Source organism: Myotis myotis, unplaced genomic scaffold (assembly GCF_014108235.1).
Source record: "Myotis myotis isolate mMyoMyo1 unplaced genomic scaffold, mMyoMyo1.p scaffold_m19_p_22, whole genome shotgun sequence".
NCBI classification, from domain to species: Eukaryota; Metazoa; Chordata; class Mammalia; order Chiroptera; family Vespertilionidae; genus Myotis; species Myotis myotis.
Genome location: NW_023416327.1, coordinates 2,833,716 through 2,859,730, shown reverse-complemented (window position 1 = coordinate 2,859,730; position 26,015 = coordinate 2,833,716). Strand labels below are relative to the sequence as shown.

Sequence of the window (26,015 nt, the reverse complement as noted above, 5' to 3'; positions counted from 1 at the left end):
TATTTTACCATTTTGGTCAAATTTTTTTTCTAGGTGTGTGTGTGTGTTTTATTTATTTATTTTTAATGCAATTGTAAATGGGATTGTTTCCAGTTTCCTTTTTGGACAGTGCATAAAAATGCAATAGGTTTTTGATATTTATTTTGTATACTGCTACTTTACTGAATCCATTTATCAGTCCTAGTAACTTTTTTTTTTTTTTTTGGTGGAATCTTCAGGGTTCTCTATATACAATATCATGTCATCTACGAATAATGAGTTTTACTTCTTCCTTTCCAATTTGGATGCCTTTTATTTCTTCTCGTAACTTAATAACCTCTTTAAATGTCCTACCTCCAAATATGACTAATTTCTGTGGTTCTAAGGATTAGGAGTCCAACGTGAATTTTGGGGAGAACACAAGTCAGTCCATAACACCACTAGATCCTTTCCTGGGTCCTAAGGTCCCAGATGGTCTTCCTTTTTTCTACCTACTTTCAGAGTTTCCTTATGCTTGTTTTATATTTAACTAAAGGCCCTTTGCACGAAAATTTGTTTAAGAGTAGGCCTTCCTTCCCCCGGCTGTCGGCACCAGCTTCCCTCTGGCACCTGGGACCCAGGCTGGCTTCCCTCCGGCTCTGGCTCCGTCAGGAAGGACATCTGGAATGACGTCCAGTCTAATTAGCATACTACCCTTTTATTATTATAGGTGTCCAGAACTTTACATTGTACCTGGTGGGAGAAAATAGCAAAACTATATCCACTTCATTTTCTTGAAAACAGAAGTCTCTTCCTTGCATTTTTATTTTAGTTTCTTTAAAAACTGACCTCCCATGATTGGTAAATGGGAGTCAGTTATTTGACATTTGCATGCTGGGTCTTTGTACCATCACATTCGTTTTACTTAAAATAAAATGTATAAAAATTACAGAAACACCAAATTCAAAATATACTAAACAGTAAGAGTTTTACAAAACATTAAGGTTCTTGAACAAACCCATTAACCAACTGGTAAGGATCTTGGGAACTCATCACTCCACCATATTTGCTTAAAAGCAGAACAAACGAAAAAAATCAGTAACTCTTCTTAGATACACTGAGAAGTGAGGTTAAAAGGCAAACTTCTTTCCCTCAAATTGGGAAGACTGACAGGCAAATACAGAGAATTACAACTCACTGGATTAGCAACCTCCATGTGATCGAGTGCCAGGGTCCGAAAATCTGAAGTATAATTGACGAATTGTGGGAGGCTTAGTGTGGACAAGTCCGAGTTTAAAAATCCAGGGGGAGCCATTCAAAGGGGGACCCCAAAATTTTGAGCTTCACCTCCAGGAGTTCAACTGGGTTCTCATAGTGAAGAGCGGAGAAAAATCTCATTGCTTCTGGCATCAGGAAGGAAAAAGGAGCTACTTTGAACTGCATCAGAGCACTTTGTTCTTTATAGCAAGGCTGCCCTAGGACAGTGGTCGGCGAACTCATTAGTCAACAGAGCCAAATATCAACAGTACAACGATTGAAATTTCTTTTGAGAGCCACATTTTTTATTTTATTTTATTTTATTTTATTTTATTTTATTTTCTGATAGTTCTTTTTTTTTTATTATTATTAGTTAAGGTATTACAAATGTGTCCTCATCCCCCCCCATTAACCCCCAACCTCCCCCCACACACACAAACTCATGCTCCCATCCGCCTGTTTTCCATGTCCATTGGTTTGGCTTATATACATGTATACAAGTCCTTCGGTTGATCTCTTCCCCTTACCCCCGCCCTCCCCTACTTTCCTTCTGGGGATTAATAGCCTGATTGCTGTTTCTCAGTCTTTGGGTCTGTCCCTTTTCATCAGTCTATGTTGTTCTCTATAATCCACAAATGAGTGAGATCATGTGGTATTTATCTTTCTCTGACTGGCTTATTTCACTTAGGAGAGCCACATTTTTTAAACTTAAACTACATAGGTAGGTACACTGTTATTAACTTAATTAGGGTACTCCTAAGGCTTAGGAAGAGCCACACTCAAGGGGCCAAAGAGCCGCATGTGGCTCGCGAGCCGCAGTTTGCCGACCACGGCCCTAGGAGAAACTAGTTCATCAATCTAACCTGTTGGATTTATATCAGAGCCTACTAGTTAATCAATCTAACCTGCTGGGGTTATATTATAGCCTTTCCCCTCCCCTGGGGAAAGGGAAATGAGCTAGCCCCCTAAAGGGTGAAAAAAATTAGATTTTTTGATAAAACAAATCGCTGCTCTTTTCCTTCCCATAGCACAACTGTAGATATAAATGACCCTTATTCTCCAATGTGGCTAAGCTACAAACAGAATACAGGTAAGTTTTTTAAAGCAGATAAAACAGATGGGTAAATCTCAATAATTGCAACAAAGCCCTACTGGGGTCTCTGAAGCAATGTGCACCCCACCCCTGAGAAGCTGTAGTAGCAATCTCAGGGTAAGGCTATTTTTCAATTCTCTACTAAAGGTAGCAATCAACTACAAGAAAGTCTAGGCAAAGCACACAGATCACTTTAATATGCAAATTGAAACCCTGAAACTCACAGCTCCTTGACCCCAGGAAATCACTGAGGGCCACCCAGATTTCCCTGGCTCTCTTATGAGACCAAATTTAACTCTTATGAGACCAACATAACTTCTAGGTTAAGAATTAAGTCAAGCTCACACATAACTAAGACTCTACCAGGACTCATGCAGTAGCAATGGTACAAGAGTCTACTTGGGGTCGGTGGGCTAGACTCAGTACCCACAAGAATGCAGTTGAAATCTAGGCTCCCTCAATAATACTTTCCTGTCTCCCTGGGATGTTCATATGCTTAATTCGAAGTTTTCATTATCTCCCTGGAAGTATTACCCCTTCCCTGAGTGTGACTTATTACACATAACCATTCCTCACCCACTTCTTCCTTGTTCCCTGAATTTTATAAAAATCATGGGGGGTCGGTGGGGGGGTATCTTAAGAATGAAATTCAAGGGTGTGTCCTAGAATTAGCAAGTAACAAGGTAGGAGAATTCTGGACCCTGTGGCTCTCCCAAACAGCACCACAGTTTGCCCCACACACCTCCGTCCGTCTACACTCTGTCTTCAGTGTACGGGTCACCATTAGTAGCTTCCAAACTAGCTTCTCATTTCTATTCATCTCTGTTCAATAAATAGAGCACCGCTTAGTTCTGGCCAAAAGAATGACAAAAATAAGAAATCATCCTTGAATCCTCTTTTCGCCCCTCACGCCACATCCAATCTAGCACCGACTTTTGTTCTAGAATCTTGCGGAAAATTGAGCACGACAAATAAAACCAAAACTTCCTTGGCCTGGCACCAGATTCTGATTGAAAAACATCTCCAACTAAAAAATTATTCCCCGGTGACTTTGAAGGACAGGCACACTCCTGGTGAGGTATGGAAAAGGGCATTCTGGCCAAATGCCCAGTGCTTTCACCTCCTTGGTGCTGGTTCCATCCTGTGCAGAGCCTACTGACTGTGTTGCTGTAACTGACGGTGTTGTTCTTTCATTTGTTTTAAAAGGAATACAAAAATAAAAACTAAATCCTGAAAGAATTCTTAAGGAAAGGAAAAGCTCTCCAAGTGTTCACTCAATGAGTCTAGTTCACAGGCACTTCTTTTTCTCCATCTGGTCTTGTTGCCAGAAAAGGACAGACAGTGATTCCAACCCTGGTAAGAGCTAAAGATACCTTCACGCAGCAGTTAATATATTCAAACTCAACCCAAGGGGCATATAAAAGTTTCCAATATCCACTCATCAAATTATATATATACCAACATAAAGGTTTACAGAGTTTTTAAAATTAAATTTTCCAACATTTTTCTGAGCAATCCAACAATGAAAGCAGAAAGCCAGCCAACCTTTAAAAGTGAGTTTCAATATTTTATTAAAATAGCATATTTAACCGCTGTTAACCAATACCTTAACTTTGTCCCCCACCCTACCTCACCCCAAATACGCAGCACAACACAGTAGTGATTTCAAATATCCGACAGAAATAGTTCCAAGTCAAGTTTGCAACTCAAAGCTGGACCTTGGAAAAATTCTGAACTGAAACATAAAGCTCTGACAGAACTCTTCATCCACCGAAGCGCCAGGGCCACCCGGCAGCACCGCTCGCCCGTTCTTTGCTTTATGCATAGTAAGTATCACGTCGCACTTTTAGGTCCCACTTTTATAAATAAAATCGGCATTTTCACCCCATTAAATGTTCCTTTTCAGCTTCACAAAGAAACCAGTAAACAAAACTGTCAACGACAGTCATGACGTTTGCTCTCACAGCAAGATAAAAAACTTGAAAATACGCAGAGATGCTATTTTACATAAAAAGACAGATTTTAAAAAGTGCAAGGCAAAATTTGCAGGTTTTTGAGGGGAGTTTTTAGGCACATCCATTTCTTTAAAGCAAGCTTCAGAATGAAATTCCAGTTTGTTCTTCATGACACCTGTGTAAGTCTCTTTCAGAAAAAAGAAAAAGTACATCTCATCAGTGAAACGGGCGTCTCGTCCCGAGAGCGAGCTGCTCAGTTATGGCGCGTCCGTCCTTTCTTTATTCTGGCGGGCTTTGGTTTGGGGATGTACTGGTTATTTGCCTGGTACTCGAGTTCTTTCCGGAAGTAGTGAATGGCTTTGTTTAAACCTTCTTCCAGTGGGACCTGTTTAAAGGGAAAGCGAGAATGAGAGACGAGGTGGGGACTGAACAAGACAGTCTCAGGCTTCACAGGAAGGAAGTGACGACTTGAGGTCACAGCACAGGTGTGGGTCACAAGGGAGACGCCATCTTTGCAAAGGGCCCTTTAGATGTCCTGGGAAACCTGACAAATTATATACTCCAGGCTGACATAAAAAGAATGAACTCTAAACCCCCAGAGATCTGGACGACTTCTTGCGTTCGGCAGCTACTCCAGTTGGAACCAGTCACAAAGGTCGCTTTTAGAACGCACACACACCCCTACCATGGAGGGAAGATGCTCTGGAAGCACTTGTATCAGATCACATACCTCATCCTCACCGACACTGACCCTCTGCACTTTCACCGCCCTGACCTAAGGGGCTGACTCTGAGAGGGACCTTATAGAAAGCAATCTTAACCTGGAGCAGCCCTTCAGCAAACAGGAAATGGAAATCAAATCAGCTGCCCATTAAAAGAACAAAGGAGACCAAAGGAGACGTGGAGAGAGCACTGCCCAGGGGCAGAAACTGGGGAGTAGGATATGCCTGTTAGCTTGGTGGAAATGGTTTCATGTCAAAACTTACAATCGAATAGTTTAAATACGGCAGTTTGCTGTATGCCAATCTCACCAAAGCTGTTAGAGGCAGACAAACAGGGAATATTAAGTTGGATTTGACTAAAGCTTCTTTGGACAAGATCTTTCAACAATTTTCTTAGCAGTAGGTGACTTATGTTCTAAGAATGCTATAATATTATACTTAACTCCAGACAAATAAAAGTACCCCTGTATACACACTTCACATAAGTTATGAGCCACAGTTACTATGTAGTGAATGTGCATTTGACTTTATTCAAGGCCTTTTTGCTTAAAACAGGCTCTACTTAGAAAGGGACCAACGACACATTCCTTCTGAACATGAAGGCCTGTGCTCGCTGTTCCTTGTTTCGTACAGCTGGTCCTGTTACACAGTAGACTTCGTTAAGTCTGGGCATAATCATAGTTTTATTTCATTCTGCAGATTTCTGTGCCTTCAGCTGATCACTAAGACTGTAGATCACAGGATACAATAAGGACAAGGTGGATATTCTCACACCTCTTTAAGGTTCAACATTTTGCCTTCTACTCAGAGTTCCCTAGACCGCTGAAGGGTAGCAGAACATGCCACCCCAAAACATGTCTGTAGGAGTTCAGGACATGCCCCCCCCCCCCCCCCCCCCCCCGATCTGCCACTCTGGCACACTGCTGGGTCTGAGCTGTAGGCACTTGAAAAACAGAAATGCAGGGAGAGGCTTCCTCTGAGCTTCCCTTATCCGTCTAAGATAAACCCTCCACAAAAGAACTCAGTTGTCAAAAATCCTTCCCAAAGAGTTTCATCAACTAGGAAGGATGGATACATTATGGGAGAGGACACTAAAGTTGTCAGCCGATAAATGTTGTCACAAACTATCAGTAATCTCCCATCTATTCTTCTAAGGGCTCATTCAACTTTCTTAGGTCATTTACTCTCCCCTAAAAGGCCTACATCCCTCTCTTCTTTCCCTATAAAGACAGTGGTTAAGCCTGAATTCTAAATCACATCTTTGAGTTACTCATTTCATTTTCCCCTCGTATCTCCTATGCATCTACGAGAGACACACGGGTCCCCACTTACCACAGGCTCCCACCCCAGCATCAGCTTCGCTTTTTTGATGTCTGGTTTTCTTTTCTGCGGGTCATCTTGGGCTTCGGAGAGAAACTGAATTTCACTTCCACTACCTGAGTTGTTTTAAAAAAGAAAAGGTAGGAGAGCATCACCAACCTCCAGGGATGTGGCGTTTCACTACACATGTCAAATGACTAGTACAGGCTGGGTGGCGCGTCTCATGGAGTCCTTCAGCCGCCTATGGGACTGTGCTTCTGACCCCACAAGAGCTTGGCGATGGGCAGGCTACTCTGCTGCTACAGGCCTGAGTGAAACTTGAGGGCCTGCTCCCAGGCAGACCACCCACCACCAGCTAGCATGGCAGGTGTGCCCACCAAGCACGACTCCAAAAGGCAAATGTGGTGCGTGGTCACATGCGTGTGCAGGGAACTATGACCCTGCTGCCCCCACTGAACACCGGTCATGCCCTGAACCAGGCCTTCGCCCAGAGTTAGGGGGGGTCTTTAACTCACTTAACTGCTGAGTGCTGGGGGATGACCCTGGGCCAGCTCCAGGCTGATGCCTAACTAAGACCTGGGCACTGATGTGCCTGCAGGAGCGAGACCTGAGCAACATGAAGATGTCCAGCAACCCCGCTGGAGAGGCCGCAAGCAGGACAGAGAGCCTGGCTTGTTCAGCATCCTTGCTGGACCCAGACCCTGCTGGCCACCGGAACAAAGCCACACCAGGGAGCCCCAGCCAGGCCTGCACAAGAAACCTGCTCGGGGGCCAGCCTCTTCACAGAATCTTGGGCAAATGATACGGTTGCTGCTTCAGCCCGTGTGGTCTGGGGTGTGTCACACAGCTGCCCACAGAAACAGGTGGTTACACTGTGGCCCACTTGGATTTTAAGTCCGCACCTCTCCAGTGTCTGAAATCAAACACCTGTCACCTGTGCAGAGGGAGCTACCATCACCAGGTCTCCCCTGGGCACTATACTTCCCACTCACGTACACCTACAATTACAAAGGGGAACAAAACCCACCTCCTTGCCCACCCCGTGGTCTCCATCTTCCCATTTCTTAAAGAAGCAGAAGACAATTAAGTGCTCCTGATAAAGGTCTGCATTTTATCCACCTCACTTAGCTTCTGTCAAGCACACATTTCCAGACCAGGTGTCTTGACTGACAGGAAAGTGCAGACGCTTTCACCCAGGAACGTGTGTGCCCTACTTACCCACAAGGTCTTTAATTAACTGGGCAAATTCTAGGATGGTGTGTTCTTCTGGGTTCCCCTATGGAAGAAAGGGGTCTGGTTATAAGTGTAACTGCATCGGCCAAGGCCGGCACCATCACCCACACATGTGCAGCGTCAGTGCCCCACGGAGAACTCAGGGCCGGAGGCTCCTGTCAGGGCCATCAGCAGAAGCAGGACACCCTGAGTGCGGGACAGTCTACATGGGACACCTTGCATGGGAACGAGACGGAAAACTGTTTAGCAGACAGCGAATGAAGGGTCAAAGGAGCCAGCTGATAGGAATGCTGCCTGAAGAGCTGGAGAGGAGTTGGCGGTGTGACCTTGCCCTTCAACCTTAGAAGGCTACCACACCGCTAGGCAGCACGCAGAGGAGGCAGACTAGTAACTGGGCATCCAGGGAATGAGATTTTAGTCCTAAATATAAGGGAAAGCTTCCTGTCGGCCAGAACTAGCCACAGACAGAACACATTCCTTTTGAGAAGCAAGCCCACTGGCACTAAATGTGTTCAGGGCCGAGACTGTGACCTTTCAACCCCCAACACGGAGGTGCTGGACTCAGGAAGTGACAAAGGAGAAGCACACAGATGGTCTGTGCGGCTGAAACACAGGCCCCTGGAACCTTCCGCCACCCCTCCACCTCTCACACCTGACCTGGTCAGGCCTCTCGGCGCCTGCATGTTAAATGCTGCGAGAGGACGCTCCAGGACATGCCCGTCTGCCAGTCCCAAAACGCTCCACCCAGTTCAGGCGCGAGCTGACTCAGTCTCACTACACTCGCTTCCACGCCTTGCAGACGTGCACTTCTGTGTCCTCTCTTACTGTCTTACTCTGTGGGTTTTCCTCTCTAGGACCCAGCAAGCAGTGAGCACGCCTGCCCTGAGCGTCACAGCCCACCAAGCCAAGCCCGGTGCTTCTCGCGGGTCACAGAGGAGGAGCGTGGCGGCTCTGAGACGGGGAGGGGGGGCCCACTCACCAGGTTGACGGGGCTGCTGACGTTGCTGTTCATGAGGACCACCAGGCCGTTCACCAGGTCGCTAGGAGAGAAGGGAGGCTGCTCAGGTGCCTAGTGCTGAGCACACAGGCGCGGAGCATCAGGACCCAGCCACCTCCCGGAAGGACACCAAAACCCAATGGAAAGGTGGATGTCACACTGAAATCCTGCATGCCGGGGCGTGGAGAGCGCCAGAGCGCCTGGGTGAAACGACAGGACTCCCGGGCTGCTCTCCTGGGAGGGTGCAGACGGCTGAACAGGAGGAAGCTGAGTGATGGGGCTGAGTGCTTTACTTCTATCAATTTCTAAAACCCTTTCACAATTACGAAATAAAAATAAATAAAATAGGCACATGCCCAGAAACAACGGGGTTGATACAAGTTTCTGCTGAAAGTGCATGGAACCTGTGCACCCAGGGAGCTGGCCCATGGGAAAGTAGATGACTAAAAACAGTGAGACCCACTGGAATGAAAGCCTTCCGTGTGGAGTTCCCACCTGGCAAAGCACAGGGAAAGCAGACACCGAGCGTGGACATAACGGAGCTGCTCCAGACTCCCTGAATGCTCAGCTCACCCCACCCCACTCCACACACCTGTGAAAGAGGTATCTGGATATTTCAAATAACTCGTCATCCACTGGCCATGAAGGGGAAATAAGTAAGCATATTTTCGCTTACCAAGGTTTGTTTCTTATTTTCAGAAGTTTTAAAGTGTGGCTCTGCTAAAAACAAAAAGTTACTTTGTAAAAATGACACCTCACTGCTCTACACCGTGAGGTCCGAAAGGTTGGCGACCGCTGTCTCGGACGACTCTGAAGTTCTGGTGATCCAAATGCGGCCTGTTTGAAACTTTCCCTCCTCCACCTCCTCCATCGTCACCAGAAAGGAGAGGTTACTGTGGCCAACTTCCAAAAGAAAACCTGCTTTTGCTTTCCTTTCATTGAAAACATTTTTTGGTGGGGTATTTAGTAAACAATTTTCTGGGTTTTTGTTTAAGGCAAATGGGTATTTTGTATGAAGACGCCTGAAGCCTGTTCTGTTCTCCCGGCTTCCAGCACTGATGCCAGCAACAGCTGACTTGGGAGAATCTCTCTTCTAGAAACTGACAAAAAGTCGCCTCGTCACCATGGCAGTGATTAGTGCCCCACAGCACACTCTCTTGTGGCGTACATCCCACAAGTTCATAAAACGACGTTCAAGCTGCCATTCAGCAGTCCCCAACTGTTTTTAATACTGCAACTGGGGAGGGAGAACCTTATTAAGCTGGAAGATGACTGTTCTGCAATCCAGCTCACTGGGGGAGTGCAGGGCGGGTCATGCATCTTTTATGTTAATAACTGTCAATTTTTAAATTCAAAATTGCATGGATCTCTCTCATTTAACCTGAAGCTCAGCTCTTTAAAAGCGTCATTTTGACAAAGCAACTCTAAAAAACTCCAGAGCAAGCCTTGGCTGTGCGGATGAAGATGTGCCCTGAGCGTGCTGGCGTCAACCCCTTCTGCAGGGTGTCGGTGCCTGTGCCCGACCTCTGGACCCGGAGTGCTGTGGCCGTGACACCCGGAGACGGCTGGGTTAGTACAGTAACTGCAGACTCAGACACTGTGCACTTCTAACTGTGCAGCAAAAAGATTCTAAGTCAGAAACAGCTTTTTCAAAATCACAGAACTCTGGTAAGTGAACTCTCTCAGCTGAGTCCTGAATAACCGAGAGTGGAAGTCAGGAAAGCCCTCTGCCGGTGTGTCAAGTCACAAGGCCTCGTCATCTCGGCCTCTACTGACACGAGACGCAGAGATGTCCAGCGGAGGGAGTGTAAGTGATGACGCAGTATTATGAAGAAAGTGCTTCGGGACAGGGTTGTCAGTCACATTTCCAGGGAAACTTCCAAGACCCGTCCTCAGATTGTTCGCTGGTGTCTGATGACGACTGCGTGTGTGAGCCGTGCCCATCAGAGCAGGCCAGGCAGCGTATCCCAAGCTGGATGGTATGTGACACTTGCATCACTAAATTCTTAAATCACTTTAATCCCTAGCAAGTACCTAAAGCTATTTTTAGTGATTTTGTATCTCATGCCTTGAAATAATGAGAGCAGTAAGAAGTCTGGGTTCTGAAGGACCTCCCTTTTACCCTGCATTTCTCACTAAATTCACAAGGTGCCACAGCTGGAGAAGCGTGGGGAGCACTGACGAGGTGGCTTCAGGAAAGTCAGTGTAACTGGAGCCTGCTAGATCCCGCAGGAGGGTGAACATACTATTACGAAAGGATGGTACTCAATACACAGAAGGCCAATGAACACATTGCAGACCAGTGGTTTTATTGCTGGCTTTACCCAGTGGCCAGGTAAGTTTCTATTGAACGAGTACAAAAAACGTTTTACATAAATGGTACAGGCACGTTTTAAAATTAAATACCCATTACATTTTGAAGTTATTTATTACATGTTCTTACAAGCTAATATCTTTTTAAAGTATGATACTTTGTAAAGCACTGTGTATTATGAAGCGAGATTCTTGTATCTGTCCGCAATGTGTTAATATGGTCATGGTACAGAAATATGACTCTACCCTGGACCCTCACATAATCAGACAAGTCTATGTGACCACGCTGGCTGAGGGCAGGGCGGGGGGCTGCCCAGACTGCACCCCACTGCCACCTAGTCACCACTACAGCAAACTGGGATGGCCTCAAGGCACCAGGAACCGCACTTGCTGGCTGAGAGGCATTCCAGGGTTTGCACTGGGGAAGTGAAAATACCTTGAATCTTACAATTTAGGATACCACGGATTCACAGGGGATTCCCAGGAACGGCCACCCGGGAGAGGGCCTGGGTCTATGGAATTGTTCACATGGTGACTCTTCTCTCAGAACCAAAACTGCATTTTAAATCAGTCACCGACGGAACTGACCAACAAAATCCCCACACCAAGAGGACAAGGAAAATCACCGTGTGAGGCTGTGGACCAACTGCTTAAATGTATTTCAGGCAACAACACGGCAGCAGCAAGACACTGCCTCACCCCTGCCTCAGTGAGGACAATCTCATCCACCCAGAATGCCATGTTTAAAGTGGGTCAGATTCTCGGGTCTGTGGGTTTGCTGGATGATCAAAGCCAAATCTTAAGTTGGCCTGAACTAAACTCAACTGCCCTCCGGTGAAGCAAGTTTACCTACAAGACGCTAGGTGGCAGCAAGGGGCTGGCACAGGAGTCCTAGGTCGGGAGCAGGCACACTTTCCGCTTCCCAGGGGCGTGGAAGAACTTTCATGGAGCGGGGCTGCCGCTACTTACAACAGACGCCGCCCATCGGGCCGGCACCAGCTCCCAGCAGGCCCGGCCGTCTTACCTGACGTACTGGAAGGCCCTGGTCTGTGACCCAGATCCGTACACCTAGGAGGAGACAGACAGTCAGGCCTCGTGTGGGTGCTTCAACACTGCCCAACGGTGAGAAGGGGAGGAAATACGTATGCATGTGTGTGTTCACACGCATCAAGTTCTTCCTCAAAAGACATCCTCAGAAGGCGTCCCCTGTCATCAGGCCTGTGACGTGCCGGGGAGTATGTCAGGTTCTGGGACAGGAGCCAGCAGGCGAGAAACCTGCGTGCACACTGCATTCAGGCCTCCCACCTAGTCCTCCACCGGGCTGCCCGTCCGGAAGCTGGGTTCGGTCAGGCCAGGCCATAGAGCCTCTGCCAGGACCCAGCGTAGATGTGTTTACAACAGCTTCCTAGGTCATCCCAATTGTGGCCAAGGCTGAGAATCACCCAGGCGACTCTGGGTAGAGCCAGAGGAGGTGGGGGGGAGGGAGTCTCACGCTCTGTTCCTGTCCACTGGATGCTGCCACATCTCTGCCTCGTACCTGCTTTGCTCCTGGCACAGTGCTCCTCACATCAGGGACCAGCTCGGATGCCACTTTCTTGGGACACCGCCTCTGGCTCATTCCCAGGAGAGAAGTCCCTGCTCTGCCCTTTCTGGGACAGTCCTCTGCTCATCGATTCATACCAATTTCCCCGGCTGAGCTCCCTGGGCCAGGAATCGGGGCCAACCCACCTTTGCCCCACTACAGCCCAGCACAGCGAAGAGCTCAGTGAATGTGGGAAAAACAACAAGGCCCGGGAACTAAGCACTGTGTGCAGGTCACAGCGGCCTGGTTGCTCAGGGGTTCCCAGACGGAGGCAGGCCGCTGCGCACAGGCCAGGGGGAGCACCCGCGGGAGAGCACCGGGAGCACGGCACCACCCCACGCCGGGCCTCCAGTGCCTAAGCGCTTCTCATCTGTGCATGGGCGAAGGGCTCAAGTTAGGAGTCACAGCCCACGGTATCCATACGAGGAGTAAATAAAATACTAACTTCGGACTGGTCTTAGAAGTATGGCTTCCCCATAATTTCCTTTGGAAAAAGCAAGGGTTTTAAAATGACAGAGACCCAGGTTCAAACCCTATGTCTGCCCCACGTGGGCTGTCCTGGGAAAACCACCTCAGTGAAGCTCTCTCCTCACCTGCAACCTAAACAAACACAGCCAGGCGGCACAGCAGAATCAACCCTGCTCTGACGGCGTTTGCATGTTTCCATGTTTTAACTGAACTGTGAACTAAAGTCTCTTCAAGATAAGCTTAAAGCTCAATAAGCAGCTCCCGTGTGTGACTCACACAACTTGGCAACAAGCAGACAGGCATGCGTGTGTCACCGTGCCCCACAGGTACTGCAGACAGGCATGTGTGTTTCACCGTGCCCCGCAGGTACTGCAGACAGGCATGTGTGTTTCACCGTGCCCCACAGGTACTGCAGACAGGCATGCTGTGTTTCACCGTGCCCACAGGTAGCAGACAGGCATGCGTGTTTCACCGTGCCCACAGTACTGCAGGCAGGCATACGTGTTTCACCGTGCCCCGCAGGTACTGCAGACAGGCATGCGTGCTACACCGTTCCCCGCAGGTACTGCATGCAGACAGGCAGCGTGTTTCACAGTGCCCCGCAGGTACTGCAGACAGGCAGCGTGTGTCACCGTGCCCCGCAGGTACTGCAGACAGGCATGCCTGTGTCACCGTGCCCCGCAGGTACTGCAGACAGGCAGCGTGTGTCACCGTGCCCCGCAGGTACTGCAGACAGGCAGCGTGTGTCACCGTGCCCCGCAGGTACTGCAGACAGGCAGCGTGTGTCACCGTGCCCCGCAGGTACTGCAGACAGGCAGCGTGTGTCACCGTGCCCCACAGGTACTGCAGACAGGCATGCCTGTGTCACCGTGCCCCGCAGGTACTGCAGACAGGCTGCCTGCTCGGATTGCGCTCCACTGCCCTGTGCCTTTACACACTGTAGGTGTGTGGCACCCTGAGCATCTATCAGTTCCATTCCCAACAGCATCGGCTCACTGTGTCTGTTACACACTTTTTCTTTATCATTATATGTTCCAGTGATCTGTAATCAGTAATCTTTTTTTTTTGTAATCTTCACCTGAGGATATGATTTTAATGATTTTTAGAGACAGAAGAAGGGAGGAAAAGAGGGAAGGAGGGAAAGAGAGAGAAATATCGACTGGCTGTCTCCCACATGTGTTCCTATCGGGGATCTAACCCACGACCCAGGTATGTGCCCTGACAGAGAATTGAACCTGCAACCCTTTGGTGCACAGGACGATGCTCCAAGCAACTGAGCCACTGGCCAGTGATCTTCGAAGTTAATATTGTGACAGGAAACAGGCACGTTCTGAAAGGCCCTGGGGATCCTGCGCCTGCCAGGAGGTGTCAAGAGACCACCTGCAGTCCTGGCGGCAGCCGCGTCCAGCTCCCGGGGGCACACAGGCTAGAGCTCCTGACTTCTCACCTGAGGCTCCCTCTGGCTGCTGGGTCGAGAGTGTTTAAGGGCCACAGCAATAAAATGGGAGCAGGAGGAGGCATGGACCAGGGCAGTGGGAGAAGAGGTGAGAAGGCGCCTGGATCCACTCAGGGCAAGGCCACTGGGTGTGCGGTGGGTCCCACATGGTGTGAGGGAGAGAAGACTGAGTGTGTGTGACCAGTGTGCCTGTCCTCAGACACCAACGCAGGCAGAGCTGGTGTCTGACTTCACCTCTTCCCTACAATGGGTTAAACAAAACTCCCCTGGAAAAGCCACATCATTGTTTTGGTTCTAATTTGGCAAAGCTTTTGGTGCTAAATTGGTGGCGGTACAGCAAACACACCTAAGAACGGTGATCAAGAGCGGAGACTCTGGGTTCAAACACAGCTGCCAACATTTGGCCACGTAGGCCTGGGCACCTTATCTCATCTCTGTGCTGCCATTTCCGCATCTGGAAACCAGGCACAGTAAGTCGCCTGCACCCAGGGATCTGCTGTGAGCACTAAATGAATTAACAGGTAAAGATCAAAGAACAGACACAGTAACTGACTCTATTAGTAGACAGCAGAGAAAGGAAGACGGACGTATGGACAGATGGATTCGTATGTCCATGCAGCCATATTCCCCCAGGAACACACTTAGCTGACAAGCAAACGGCCCTGCAGAACTTTCAGAGTTCCACCAAGCACTGAGCTCTCCCAGCACCTCAGAGTGAAGAGCAAAGAAATGGAGGTGGGAAGGCAGGGAGAGGACTGGGAAAGGCAGAGGGAGAGAGAAGCAGGAAGAGGAGAGAGGAGGGAACTGAGGATTTGACAAAACCGGAGAAAACCACCCGAACTTAACCAGCAAACGCCTGGCCAAGCAGGCTGAGGGGGTGTTGAGGGCACTGAGCAGCGGGGCCTCCTCCTTGCCACACACTTGGACCCCTGACCCCAACCCACCAGGTGGCCCCAGGCTCGAAGCTTCCCGAGTGGAGAGACCCTGTCAGAGAAAAGTGCCCAAACCAACCAGACAAATGTCCATTTCTCGGCCACCTGAGCGGCCCCTGAGCACAGACACAACCCTGGCTACAGCCAGTGGGACAAGCAAGCATCCGGGAAGGTCTCTGCAGGCAGGCCGGCACAGCAGACAGGCCCCGAGGCCTGGGCAGTGTGGACCACGCCCGCGGCCCATGCTCCATGTTCTCGGCAGGCTTCGAAAGCAAGGTGACCCAGGTCATCCCTCTCCCGGATCCTATGCATGCGCCTCCCCTCCCAGCCACTAGCAGTGCCGGGACATACAGAAACCCCAAGCGGCAGCGGCAGGACCCTGACCCCTGACCCAGCGCGCACTCATCACTTGAGCAGGCACCTACCGTGAGCGGCTCCCCCTGGAGCGCCTGCAGGATGAAGTTGCTGACCACCCGCCCGTCGTTCATGTGCATGCGCGGCCCAAAGGTGTTGAAGATCCTGGCCACTCGCACTTCGACGCCCTCCTGGAACAGGGAGCAGAGTGAGATGGCTTAGCTCCACGGCTGCTGGGAGGCTTTGCATGCCCAGTGCCCTGCACATAAACATGTCAGAAACGGTCTGCTTTTCACTCCAAGTGAAAATGGCTGTTTTGTTTTTATCACGCGCAGTGTGCTTGAAGTACACACACCTGAAGACTACACAGTCACACTGAAGAAAGTCAGACATATCCCACATCTCACCCACAGCAGCAGTGTGAACACTCTCTTTGGGCACCTGCACCATGAAGCCTGTGTTGCCCTCAGCACAAGCCCAGTGATACTTAAGTGTTGCTATTGTCACTACTGGTTGAAATAGTTTTTTCCTTCTCTTATTTTACCACCTTACACCTGGCACAGCTGGGAGCCAAACAGACCCTTAGCTAAGGAGGCTGTGCAGCACAGAATTCCACCCCAGGGGAGTGAGCTAAAAGCAATCAGCTGCCGGGTCCCAAGGGCCCACGTCAGACCTCAAAGAGGCTGGAGCCCCCCGGCTGGCCACCTGCCCACAGCGCCTCACCTATGTCCCACCCACTGGCCACATCTGCCCACAGCGCCTCACCTATGTCCCACCCACTGGCCACCTGCCCACAGCGCCTCACCTATGTCCCACCCATCTGCCCACAGTGCCTCACCTATGTCCCACCCAGCTGGCCACAGTGCCTCACCTATGTCCTACCCATCTGCCCACAGTGCCTCACCTATGTCCCACCCAGCTGGCCACAGCGCCTCACCCAGGTCCCTGGTGTGCTGTTTCTACATGTGCTGAGACAGGACATGGTTGGAAATGATGGACCTAGCACACAGTTAACTTTTAGGAACCCAAGTTTCCTAAAAGGGTCCCAAGGGCCCACTATATTTCTGCGAACTCCTCCAGCAATACATAATAATTAAAACACTTTCACATGGCTTTTCAGATTTTTAGGGCTGAGCTGTTATATTTGGTCTAGCAATTTGAAATCAGCCCTTTTCTCTACTGAACAGAGAATATTTCAAAAAATATGGGGGAAGGGAGGAAGGAGGCAGGGACAGAGGTATTGAACTCAACAGAAAATAACTCAGAAGAATCGACTTGTGTTTCATTGTTAAGATGAGGAAAGAATCAGAAGGGGATAAATGTGGCTTCATTCTAGGAAGAGACCAGAAAAACAGTCACATCCACATGCTTGGCAGGAGGGTCAATGGGCTTATAAGGGTTGCAGCAAATGCAACACTTCTGTCCTCGGCCTTCCTTTTCCTCAGGCACGTTCCAGAACACGGCTCCCTAAAAGCGGAGTTCTGCAGACACTACCTGGCCACCCACAAGGAAGCTGCCTGTTTTGATTTTCCCATCTGGATCGTCACCTCAGGTAGCACAGGACAACGCCTGGGACAGGTGCAGCTGCAGAGATGGTCACATGATTTTTCAACAACTCTGGCTCTCAAGCCCAGTTTGCACCCAGACTGGCTCCCTATTAAGCCTCACTTTCCAAATCAAATCAGCACAAACCCAGGCTCCCCCGGTTGAGCCCTGCTCCCCGCTCGTGCACGGGCTCTTCCTATGCAGCGTCAGGACAGAGGCACCGGGTGCCACCGCGGGCAGCTCATTAGCCACCTGACACGCAGCCCCTGGGGTTCCTCCTGCGGTGCCCTGCGCAGGATGGGGAGAGTCAGCAGGCACCCACGTGCTGCTGAGGGAGGTTGTGTGGTGGCACCCACATCCTGGAGGAAGGTATAATTACTCCCCATCTGAGGAAAGGCCAGTGACCCAAAGCCTGCCTCCCAGGGTAGAAAACCAGGCACCATGCCTCTCTTAAGGAGACCCTCCTCTGAAGGACCAGTGCACAACACAAGCTGCTGACTTGCACTCAGCACCCCACTTGCCAGGGAGTCTGCTGACCACTAAGCGGTGCATGTTTCACCCCGGCGAGGAGGAGGGCCTGTGCCACATGGCCGGACAGGGGCTGGTTTCACTGTGCCCATGGTCTTGTCCCAGGTGGGGTGACTCACTCACTCACTCATGTCTCCAAGCCTCAAGAGGTTTATCAAGGGCCAGCATAACTCCGCCAGAGTGAGTCACCCGACATAACAGCAGTGGGCCAGCATCTGAGGCACACACAGGGAGCCGCGCTGGAATGCCTGGGGGAGCCCCGAGGCCCGGGGAGGTCTTGGCCCTCACCAGCTGCACATTCCTGGGAAGGCACTTGAGATGCCCAGATTTCAGATGGTAATCTCTGGAATGGGGACAGTAATATCCATCTACCGAGTTTAAAGAAAACACACGAATCTGCTTTGAAACGGCCATCATTCCTGTCTATTTCCAAGTGACGGCTCTAAACCTGGTATCTACCCTTGAACTTTGACCTCCTTCTTTGATTACTAAATCTTGGTGCAATGGGAACCCCATGTAAAGTATCTCAGAAACATTTCCACCAGGAGCCCAGGAGCCCTTTAATGCCTGGGGGTGGGAAACAGTGGCTAGACTGGGGTACTATACAACCCCAGATGGGAAAGGGGCACCCGAATGCCTCTTTCCTGCATCTGACTCAGCCGGCGGGGTAAGGGGCTGGGGAGGCAGGTGGTGCAATGAAGGGACAGGGCTTCCTCCCTCCCCAACAACTCCAGGGACAGAGATGTTACCAGGAGGGATTCAATGGTCTCCTACAGTTCCCCTATGTGGCCATTGCTTGGCAAGCCGGCTCCGGCCCTGAACACACAGTGTGGCCGTGGTCACTATCTTCACTGACGGAAGGTGCAGGTGGGACAGAGAAGCAGCGCGCAGGGAGAGCGGTGCTCACAGGAGAGGACCGCCCTCCACTGTGTGGACAGCCTGTCCCGAGAGAGGCCCCCGGGCCTCTCTACCTGTGGGGACAGGGCAGAGCTAATGGGAAGTACTCCCAGGGCCAGCAGGCCTACTCTCTGACACTTTCTTAGTCTTCCTCAGGCCCCTGAGAGGGACAGAGCCACGCAGGCCTGAGGCAGAAACACCCACATCTGATGCGCTCTGCTCCCCACCTGGGCAGGAAGAGGCTCTCACAGAATGCAGAGCTCCCTTTGCTGAGCAAGGCTCTGGGGCATGCAATTCCCACTTGGTGTCCTGGCAGAGGGAGGCCACACCTGTCAGGGACAGCAGCACTTGTCTGCCTAGCAATCTTCCCCAACAGCCCTGCTTCGCTGGGTCGTAACCACCTGGCCTGAGTGTTGCTACACAGCAGGCTAAGCTCACGTCCAGGCTAGGAGGGCACACTTCCTAGGAGGACAGCAGGCATGGAGGGCGGGTGCCCAGCCAGCAGGCAGCAGCGCTGGGCAGGTCCAGGCCACAAGGGTCTGACCCCAGGGTGTGAATGCTACCAAAAGAACCCTTGACTTTTTTCAGCTGCTTGTTGAGTGCTTTTTAAAAACTAAAATATAAGGAACATACTAACCACTACTTTTTAAGTATTTTGATGCCTGAGAGTAAAACAAAGCTATTTCCTCAGCCACGGGCTAGATGACCATCAGTGCTTGTGCCTCTGCTCTGCTGGTCTGGTGTTATGAATGGCGGCCTGTTTGCTGACCCTGCCCAGTGGGTGGGCCACACATCTGCAGCATCAGGCTCTGCAGGGCGGTGAGCTGGCCACACCCACCGGAGAAGTCCCCACATTTACAAACCCACCACACCCAGTGCACACAGAGCCACCATTTAATGCCTCTCCGACAAGTTAAAAGTATTCACAAAGGTGCTGTGCCCTTGATCTCACTTCCATCTCACCCATCCCCTGAAGGAAACCCAAGGGAGTGTCTCTCTGTGTCTCTAAGATGGACACATGCCATAGACTTCTTTTCTGGGAAATCAAATTCTATTTTGAATACATTAGCATATTCCATTAAGAGAGACTCAGAAGAGAATTATTTGGAAAAGAGAAACGATACAAAGATTATTCCTACTTGTATTTATCTTGTTTATATTCTCAATCCTTATATTGATTCAGAGAAATATATATCCACATACCATCTGGGAGAGAAAACAATGATTTATACTTAAAAGTGAATATGTCATTATGTATTAAAAAATAACTTGTTATGAAATAATTAATTAAAACATGCCAAAGACATAGAACCCCACCAGATTCATCCTTCTTTCGGGTTATTTTTTTTTACATTAGTCCACAGATAGTTTTGAACTTTCCCCTAAAAGCTGCTATCCTGGAAGGGTGCGCACGAGCTGCTGCGGCTCCCGCCACAGCCTCCCTGCCCTGCGGAGCAGTGGTGATTCGAGCAGTGTGTAGCCTGGACCCGTCCTGGGTGTCACTACCTCACTGTGCATCAAAGGAACCCGGTGCCCTTGGACTCAGAGCTGCATCTCCTCCCGCTGGCCCAGCTTCCTCACCCCCCGATGGCCCGCCAGCATGGCAGGAAAAGGGGAGGAACACACCCTGAGGGCTGCCAGGCCTGGTTGAAGCTCTGCTTATAGGCCTGGGAGCTGGAAACAAGTTTTAGGGCCCACTCTTCCATCTGTAAAATGGGTGGCCCACATCCACCTCAAAGGGGCTGCGGGAATGAGGGGAGAATAAGCTGACTGAGCCCTGACACAGGCTGAGCCTAACAGAGACCAGCCCATTTGGCAGGCACACTGTGACCTTGGCCAGGGGTGTGTCTTTTCCGTCCATTCAGCCATCAGCTGTTAGGGCCTCTCGTGTGATGAGACATGTCACACATTCCAGAGCATCATCCTTCCTGTGAGTGCGTCCTTCACAAGGACCCCGCTGAGCAGGGGCACTCCGCCACAGACAGCTGTCCACACGGGGGCTTCCGATGGGCACATTACTTCAGTTTCCAGGGCAATGCCACCTGTGCCATTCATCTCCTGGGACCCATGTGAGCAGAAGTGTAAATGCTGACAGTCCAGAGTGATACAGGTGCTACGCTCCAGAGCTCACCAACCGATGACATGGCTGACAGTGTTAATCTGCGTGAAATGCGGGCCCTGCCAGCACTCAGAGGTGTATTCCAGTTCCTGGCATACAGTCGGTGCTCAGCAAACACTGGCTATCTCTATATAAAAAAGCCAAGCGACCGGAGTGACGCAACGACCAGAACGACTGGTCGCTATGATGTGCACTGTGGCAGCCAACTTGCTCAACTGGGTCCCCGATTGGACCCCCCCAACCTCCTGCAGCCATCCCCCTGGCCGACCCAGCCCCTGATCGACCCCCACCACCAGGATTGGGGGCGAGGCTGGCTGGCCAACCACCCGCAGCCCCTCTCCCTGGCCAGCCCTGCCCACGATTGCCCCCCACCATGAATGGGGTGGGGCCGGCCAGCCAACTGCCTGCAGGCCCCCACTCCCCCTGGCCAGCCCCCCGCAGCCCCTCTCCCCAGCCGGCCCAGCCCAATGGCCCCCCATCGGGGCAGGCTGGCTAGACCCCACCCATGCATGAATTTGTGCACCTGGCCTCTAGTATCATTACTAAATACTGTAATCATCATGAGTTCATTCCATAAGGTAATATGTATACTTACAAAATTATCAATTAAGTTACACTATTAATCCTTTAATAAAAATTAAAAGTTCAATAAAATTGTCCTATTTGCCCACCAGCTGTACCTCTGTAAAAATTCACTGAGAAATACAAGACTGAAAGCAAAAGAAAACGGTGAGACACATCCTCTTCACACTTACTGTGGATACAATGCGACTGCAAGTCCCCTGGCATTCAGGCTTTCTGAAGTACCAGCATGCATACGGGCTGTGCTATCTGTCTGGGAGACCATCTTATATTTTGGGGTCAAGATAGCCTAGCCTCAAAAATGATGACAGTCTGTCCTTTCTAGAACTGGTTAGTGCTTCTTTAAAATAAATGGGTCAACGGCCCGAAGGAGCTTGGAAAGCAATCAGTTCTGCTTCTGGCCGAGAAGTAGGGAAGAAAGGCCTAAATACCTACATCAGCACAAGGCTATTTTGTGGGCTTTAATGTTGGCATTTCACTAAAAACAACAATGAAGACGCACAGGGACACCCTGGCCATCAGCACCAGGCATCCAGAGTGCCTCTCCCTCCCATGAAGCCCATGGCTTCTGAACTCCCAGCTCTCTGCAGGCAGAAGGGACCCCAGGCCCAGGGACACAGCCCACTCCACTTTAGGTCCTGAGAGCACAAGCCTGTCCAGTCCACATGTCCCTCCCTCTAATGAAGGGCACGTCCATGAGCTCAGAGCGCGGGTCCAAGCACAACAGGATGGTCACCAAGTGGACGGACTAGCCAGGTTCTGCCCGGTCCCTTGGGCCTGTCTGGAGGTGTCATTGGCTCCCGCACAGCCTGAGGCAGGCAGGCCATGCACGGAGCCCATGTCAGAGCCGAGCACCGAGTGACCAAGGAGGTCAGGCCACACCTCTGAGGACGAGGCAGCAGCAGAGCCAGGCAGAACCACATCCTCTGCCTCAGTCTGTGGGCTCTGTCCGCTCCAGTGTGTGGGGACCAAATCTGGGACATGAAACTACCAGGGACAGCCCCCAGGGAAGCAATGAGTAACGGAGAGCAGGAGATACAGTAATAACAGCTCCCGAAGAGGTGCAGACGAGAGCAACCATGCACTCACTTTACACCTACAGAGACGGAGGTGAAAAGCATAAGCCACTGACTCGGGGGCTGCAGGAAACACAGGCACTTCTGGCTGCTGGTGGGCACGGCACGTGGGCAAAAGCAGCATGGAGTTCCGAGCCTTGCGGTTGTATTCCAAAGCGAGGAATTCACCCCCTGGAAAGCACCATTTTAAAGGAAGGAAACTGTTGCTAATACCATTAATGTAAAACAGTGGGGTCTGGGCTTCCTTCCCAGCGCCCCCTGCAGGTAATCATGGCATTTCACTCCTTCAGTGCTGCACATTCAGTGAAACGGGCGCTTCACATGTCTGTGCCCCAGCTCACAAGCTTGGCCGATACCTGCTTCATGTAAGCGTAGCACATGGTCTCCGCAACCCGTTTGCCTTCGTCGTAGCAGGCGCGGGGGCCTATCGGGTTCACGTGGCCCCAGTATTCCTCGCTTTGAGGGTGGACTTCAGGGTCTATGAGAAGGAGAAACGAGACCGTGTTTTAATCCCTCCTTGTTTCAAGTTCATACCCATGATGAACACTGACGATTTATGATACAAAAGGGAGTTGTGGGAAGACCAAAATGAACTTTACATGTGGAAAGACCCGTATCTAGAGAATTCAGTGTTCCACATTCAACTAAGTTCCAGTGGGATATGCTGTTCTTACCTCTCATGCTAAATACCATATTTTACAGAGAAAAAATGAAAAGATCAAAGGCTCTCTATTTTAGCCTTCCCCTCTCCCATAAATTGTTCATAACTTTTAAATCATTGTCAAACTATAATTAAATATAATCTATGTGAAGAGATACATGGTTCAATTTTATATTTATAAAATATGTGAGGAAAGCAAAGCATGTATTTAATGAAAAAAAATATAAGAGCATCTCTGCAGAAGATGACTTTCACGTGTGCCATCCCCAGCACAGACCAAAACCTCAGAGACACCAGGAGCCCTGGTCCAGGGCCGGTGGGAGGTCAATAGCAAAGGCTGCTTGTCCCTTTAGCACACGTTTTATAGTCCCCAATTCCCGTGTTTCTGGTGTGTAATTCAATCACACTTTGAGATGTACCAGAGAAATGACTACTTAAGAAATCCCAGTAATAAATTCTTTAACACAAGTATACTTTTGGAATGTGAATTAATAACTAATTTAGTACACCAGGAATTTTATACAACCATGTACACCCATGGTACAAAATGTGTAAATCTTTGCCAAGAAATCTGGACAAGTCCAGGAACCTATGTTGTAAATTCACTCCTTGTGTAACTTGTAGCAGAATCTGACTTCGACGTGTGGGCACAAGGGAGGGGACGTGGCGCACACGTGCCCCTGTGGTCGCCCACTGGGACCGGCACCTCTTTCAGAGGGGGGTGGAGGCTCAGGGCAGGTGCACACCTTCTATCTGCTTCTGAGCTTTAAACTCCCCTGAGAAGAGGCACGCTTTACTGCATGGTGAGAGAGGTCTCAGGCAAACACTCCCGGAGAGAAGAAAACCAGTGACGTCAATTCACACAGATGTGATGGATGGTCCCCATCACACCTTTCCTGGGGATTCTTCACAAGGACTGGCCAGCTAGGCTCCAAAGGAGACGATCCGAAATTTGGCCAATGATGAGGAGAAGGCTGGGCATGCCCATCCACCCCTGGAATGCCCACAGTCCATGGCACAGCTTTAAGAAGGTCCCTCATGCCCTGACCGGTTTGGCTCAGTGGATGGAGCATCAGCCTGCAGACTGAAAGGTCCCAGGTTCGACTCCAGTCAAGGGCATGTACCTTGGTTGCGGGCAACATTCCCAATGGGGGGATGTGCAGGAGGCAGCTGATCGATGTTTCTCTCTCATCGATGTTTCTAACTCTCTATCCCTCTCCCTTCCTCTCTGTAAAAAAAATCAATAAAATATACTTAAAAAAAAAAAAGGTCTCTCATGCAATCACTTTGAAATTACAAAAGGAAAGGGCCAGTGACATACTTCCTAACCAGGCTCCCCTGCCCACAGTGTGCCGGCTGGCAGACCAGCACGCACGCCCCAGCGCGTTTATGCGGTCATGAACCATCAGAGCAGAGCACCAGGTGGGCCCAGGAGTGCAGCCCTGACGGTATTTACGACCCTGAAGACCAGAAGCCACTGCCAATGCTCAGATAACGAGGTGGGAGGAGAAAGCGGTGGATGTGGAGAGCTGTCACGGGCCCTCCTGGACAGAGAACTCGAGCACCTTGGTGTCTGAGGCATTTAAAGACACAGGCCGAGGACTCTGTCAACGCCTCTCCTTATGTGACATGGGAAGCCCCTCCGCGGAAAAAGGGGACCATCCGATGCGCATGGGGAACTTGCTGATCTCTGCAGTCTTGAGATGGACAGAACAGGGAGGGAGAATTCCAGGGCCACTCACCTACCCATTGCTAAGCAACAGGGCGAACAGGGGACTGTGGGCAGTCCCGCCCTTTAACCCGGAGGACTTCAGAGAAGTGGACGGAGCTCTCCTTTTCCACAAGGATTACAAAGAACATGACTACATGTAGTGGAATTTCCGTTTCTCAGACTTTTTCCATTGGTTCTCGTTAATAACAACCCGCCTCTTCCATGCTGCCCTTCCACTCCACATTTATCTGTCCAAAATGGTACATGAGGTGGCTAAGTTCCACCACAGCCAAGCCTGGCTCCTGCTGCTACGTGAACTGAAAGTGTTTATCCACGTAAACAACCTGTCATGTCAGCCCTCACCCCACTCCCCACGGAGGGCAGTGAAGTGCTGCAGACTGGCAGGAAAGACCCTTGAGTTTTCTGGTAGATTCTTCCAGAAACGGTTATGCAACAGGGAGGCACCAGCACAAGTCCCTTCATGAAGCACTCTTCAAGGCCAACCCCCCGTTCTCGGGGTCGCTCACAACGCCACTGTTTACACTGAAGAATAACGTGCACCTGCTAGACGGGCAAAGAATCCCCAATGAATCGATTTCTGGGTGCTCTCAGAACAAAATGCAAAACGACTTCTGCGGAACCGTGACCGGCAGTCCTCCTCGCCAGGGAGCCGTGATCCAGGCCGGGAGGGCGTGCTTCAGCGGGAGGGAGGCAGAGTCTGAGTCTGCGATGCGGAGACAACAGCAGACACAGGAGCCTCTTGGCTGCTGTGCACCGGAGTCAAAAAGCGCTGCCTCCTTAGAAATGGAATTCTGGACCCACCCTTGATTCCTTCCTTCCCTAAGACAGGATTCGAACCGCCCCAGAGAAGCCCCACCCACTTACCTCCGTACACCTCCGATGTGGAGGCCAGGAGCAGGCGAGCACCGACTCGCTTCGCCAACCCTACAGAGAGCAGGGACACAAGAGCAACCGTCACTTCAGGGAGACAAGGAAGAAACACACATGCCCACTTTGGTTGCCAGTTTCAGCAATCTTTTAGTGCTAATGGCATCTGACATCCATGCATCCTCAGTCTCCACTCTTATTGCATCTACTTTGGAAAAGAAGGGGTTAAAAACCCCACCACCAACAACAAACCAATAAAAACAGTAAGGAAAGCACAAGTGAACCCTGAGGAGCCCAGCACTTAGTGAGATGCTAATAAACTAGGCAGGGCCAAATGCAGGATCTGTGGGTTTGATAACGTGTGATTT

General features: G+C 50.3%; 1 protein-coding gene across 29 annotated transcripts in view; it reads right to left on the bottom strand.

The window, feature by feature from the left end:
- Positions 1-3,862: 3,862 nt before the first annotated feature.
- Positions 3,863-26,015, bottom strand: part of UXS1 (UDP-glucuronate decarboxylase 1) — a 120,666-nt gene continuing 98,513 nt past the window's right edge. For all 29 annotated transcript variants that reach the window (XM_036355340.1, XM_036355339.1, XM_036355342.1 and 26 more), the window contains 8 exons: positions 25,645-25,704; positions 22,744-22,865; positions 15,712-15,831; positions 11,873-11,916; positions 8,518-8,578; positions 7,524-7,581; positions 6,318-6,421; positions 3,863-4,648 (listed from right to left, as the gene is read on the bottom strand). In XM_036355340.1, coding sequence (XP_036211233.1) covers positions 4,517-4,648; positions 6,318-6,421; positions 7,524-7,581; positions 8,518-8,578; positions 11,873-11,916; positions 15,712-15,831; positions 22,744-22,865; positions 25,645-25,704 — 701 coding nt within the window. In that variant the 3' untranslated portion in view covers positions 3,863-4,516. The remainder of the gene's footprint in view (positions 4,649-6,317; positions 6,422-7,523; positions 7,582-8,517; positions 8,579-11,872; positions 11,917-15,711; positions 15,832-22,743; positions 22,866-25,644; positions 25,705-26,015) is intronic.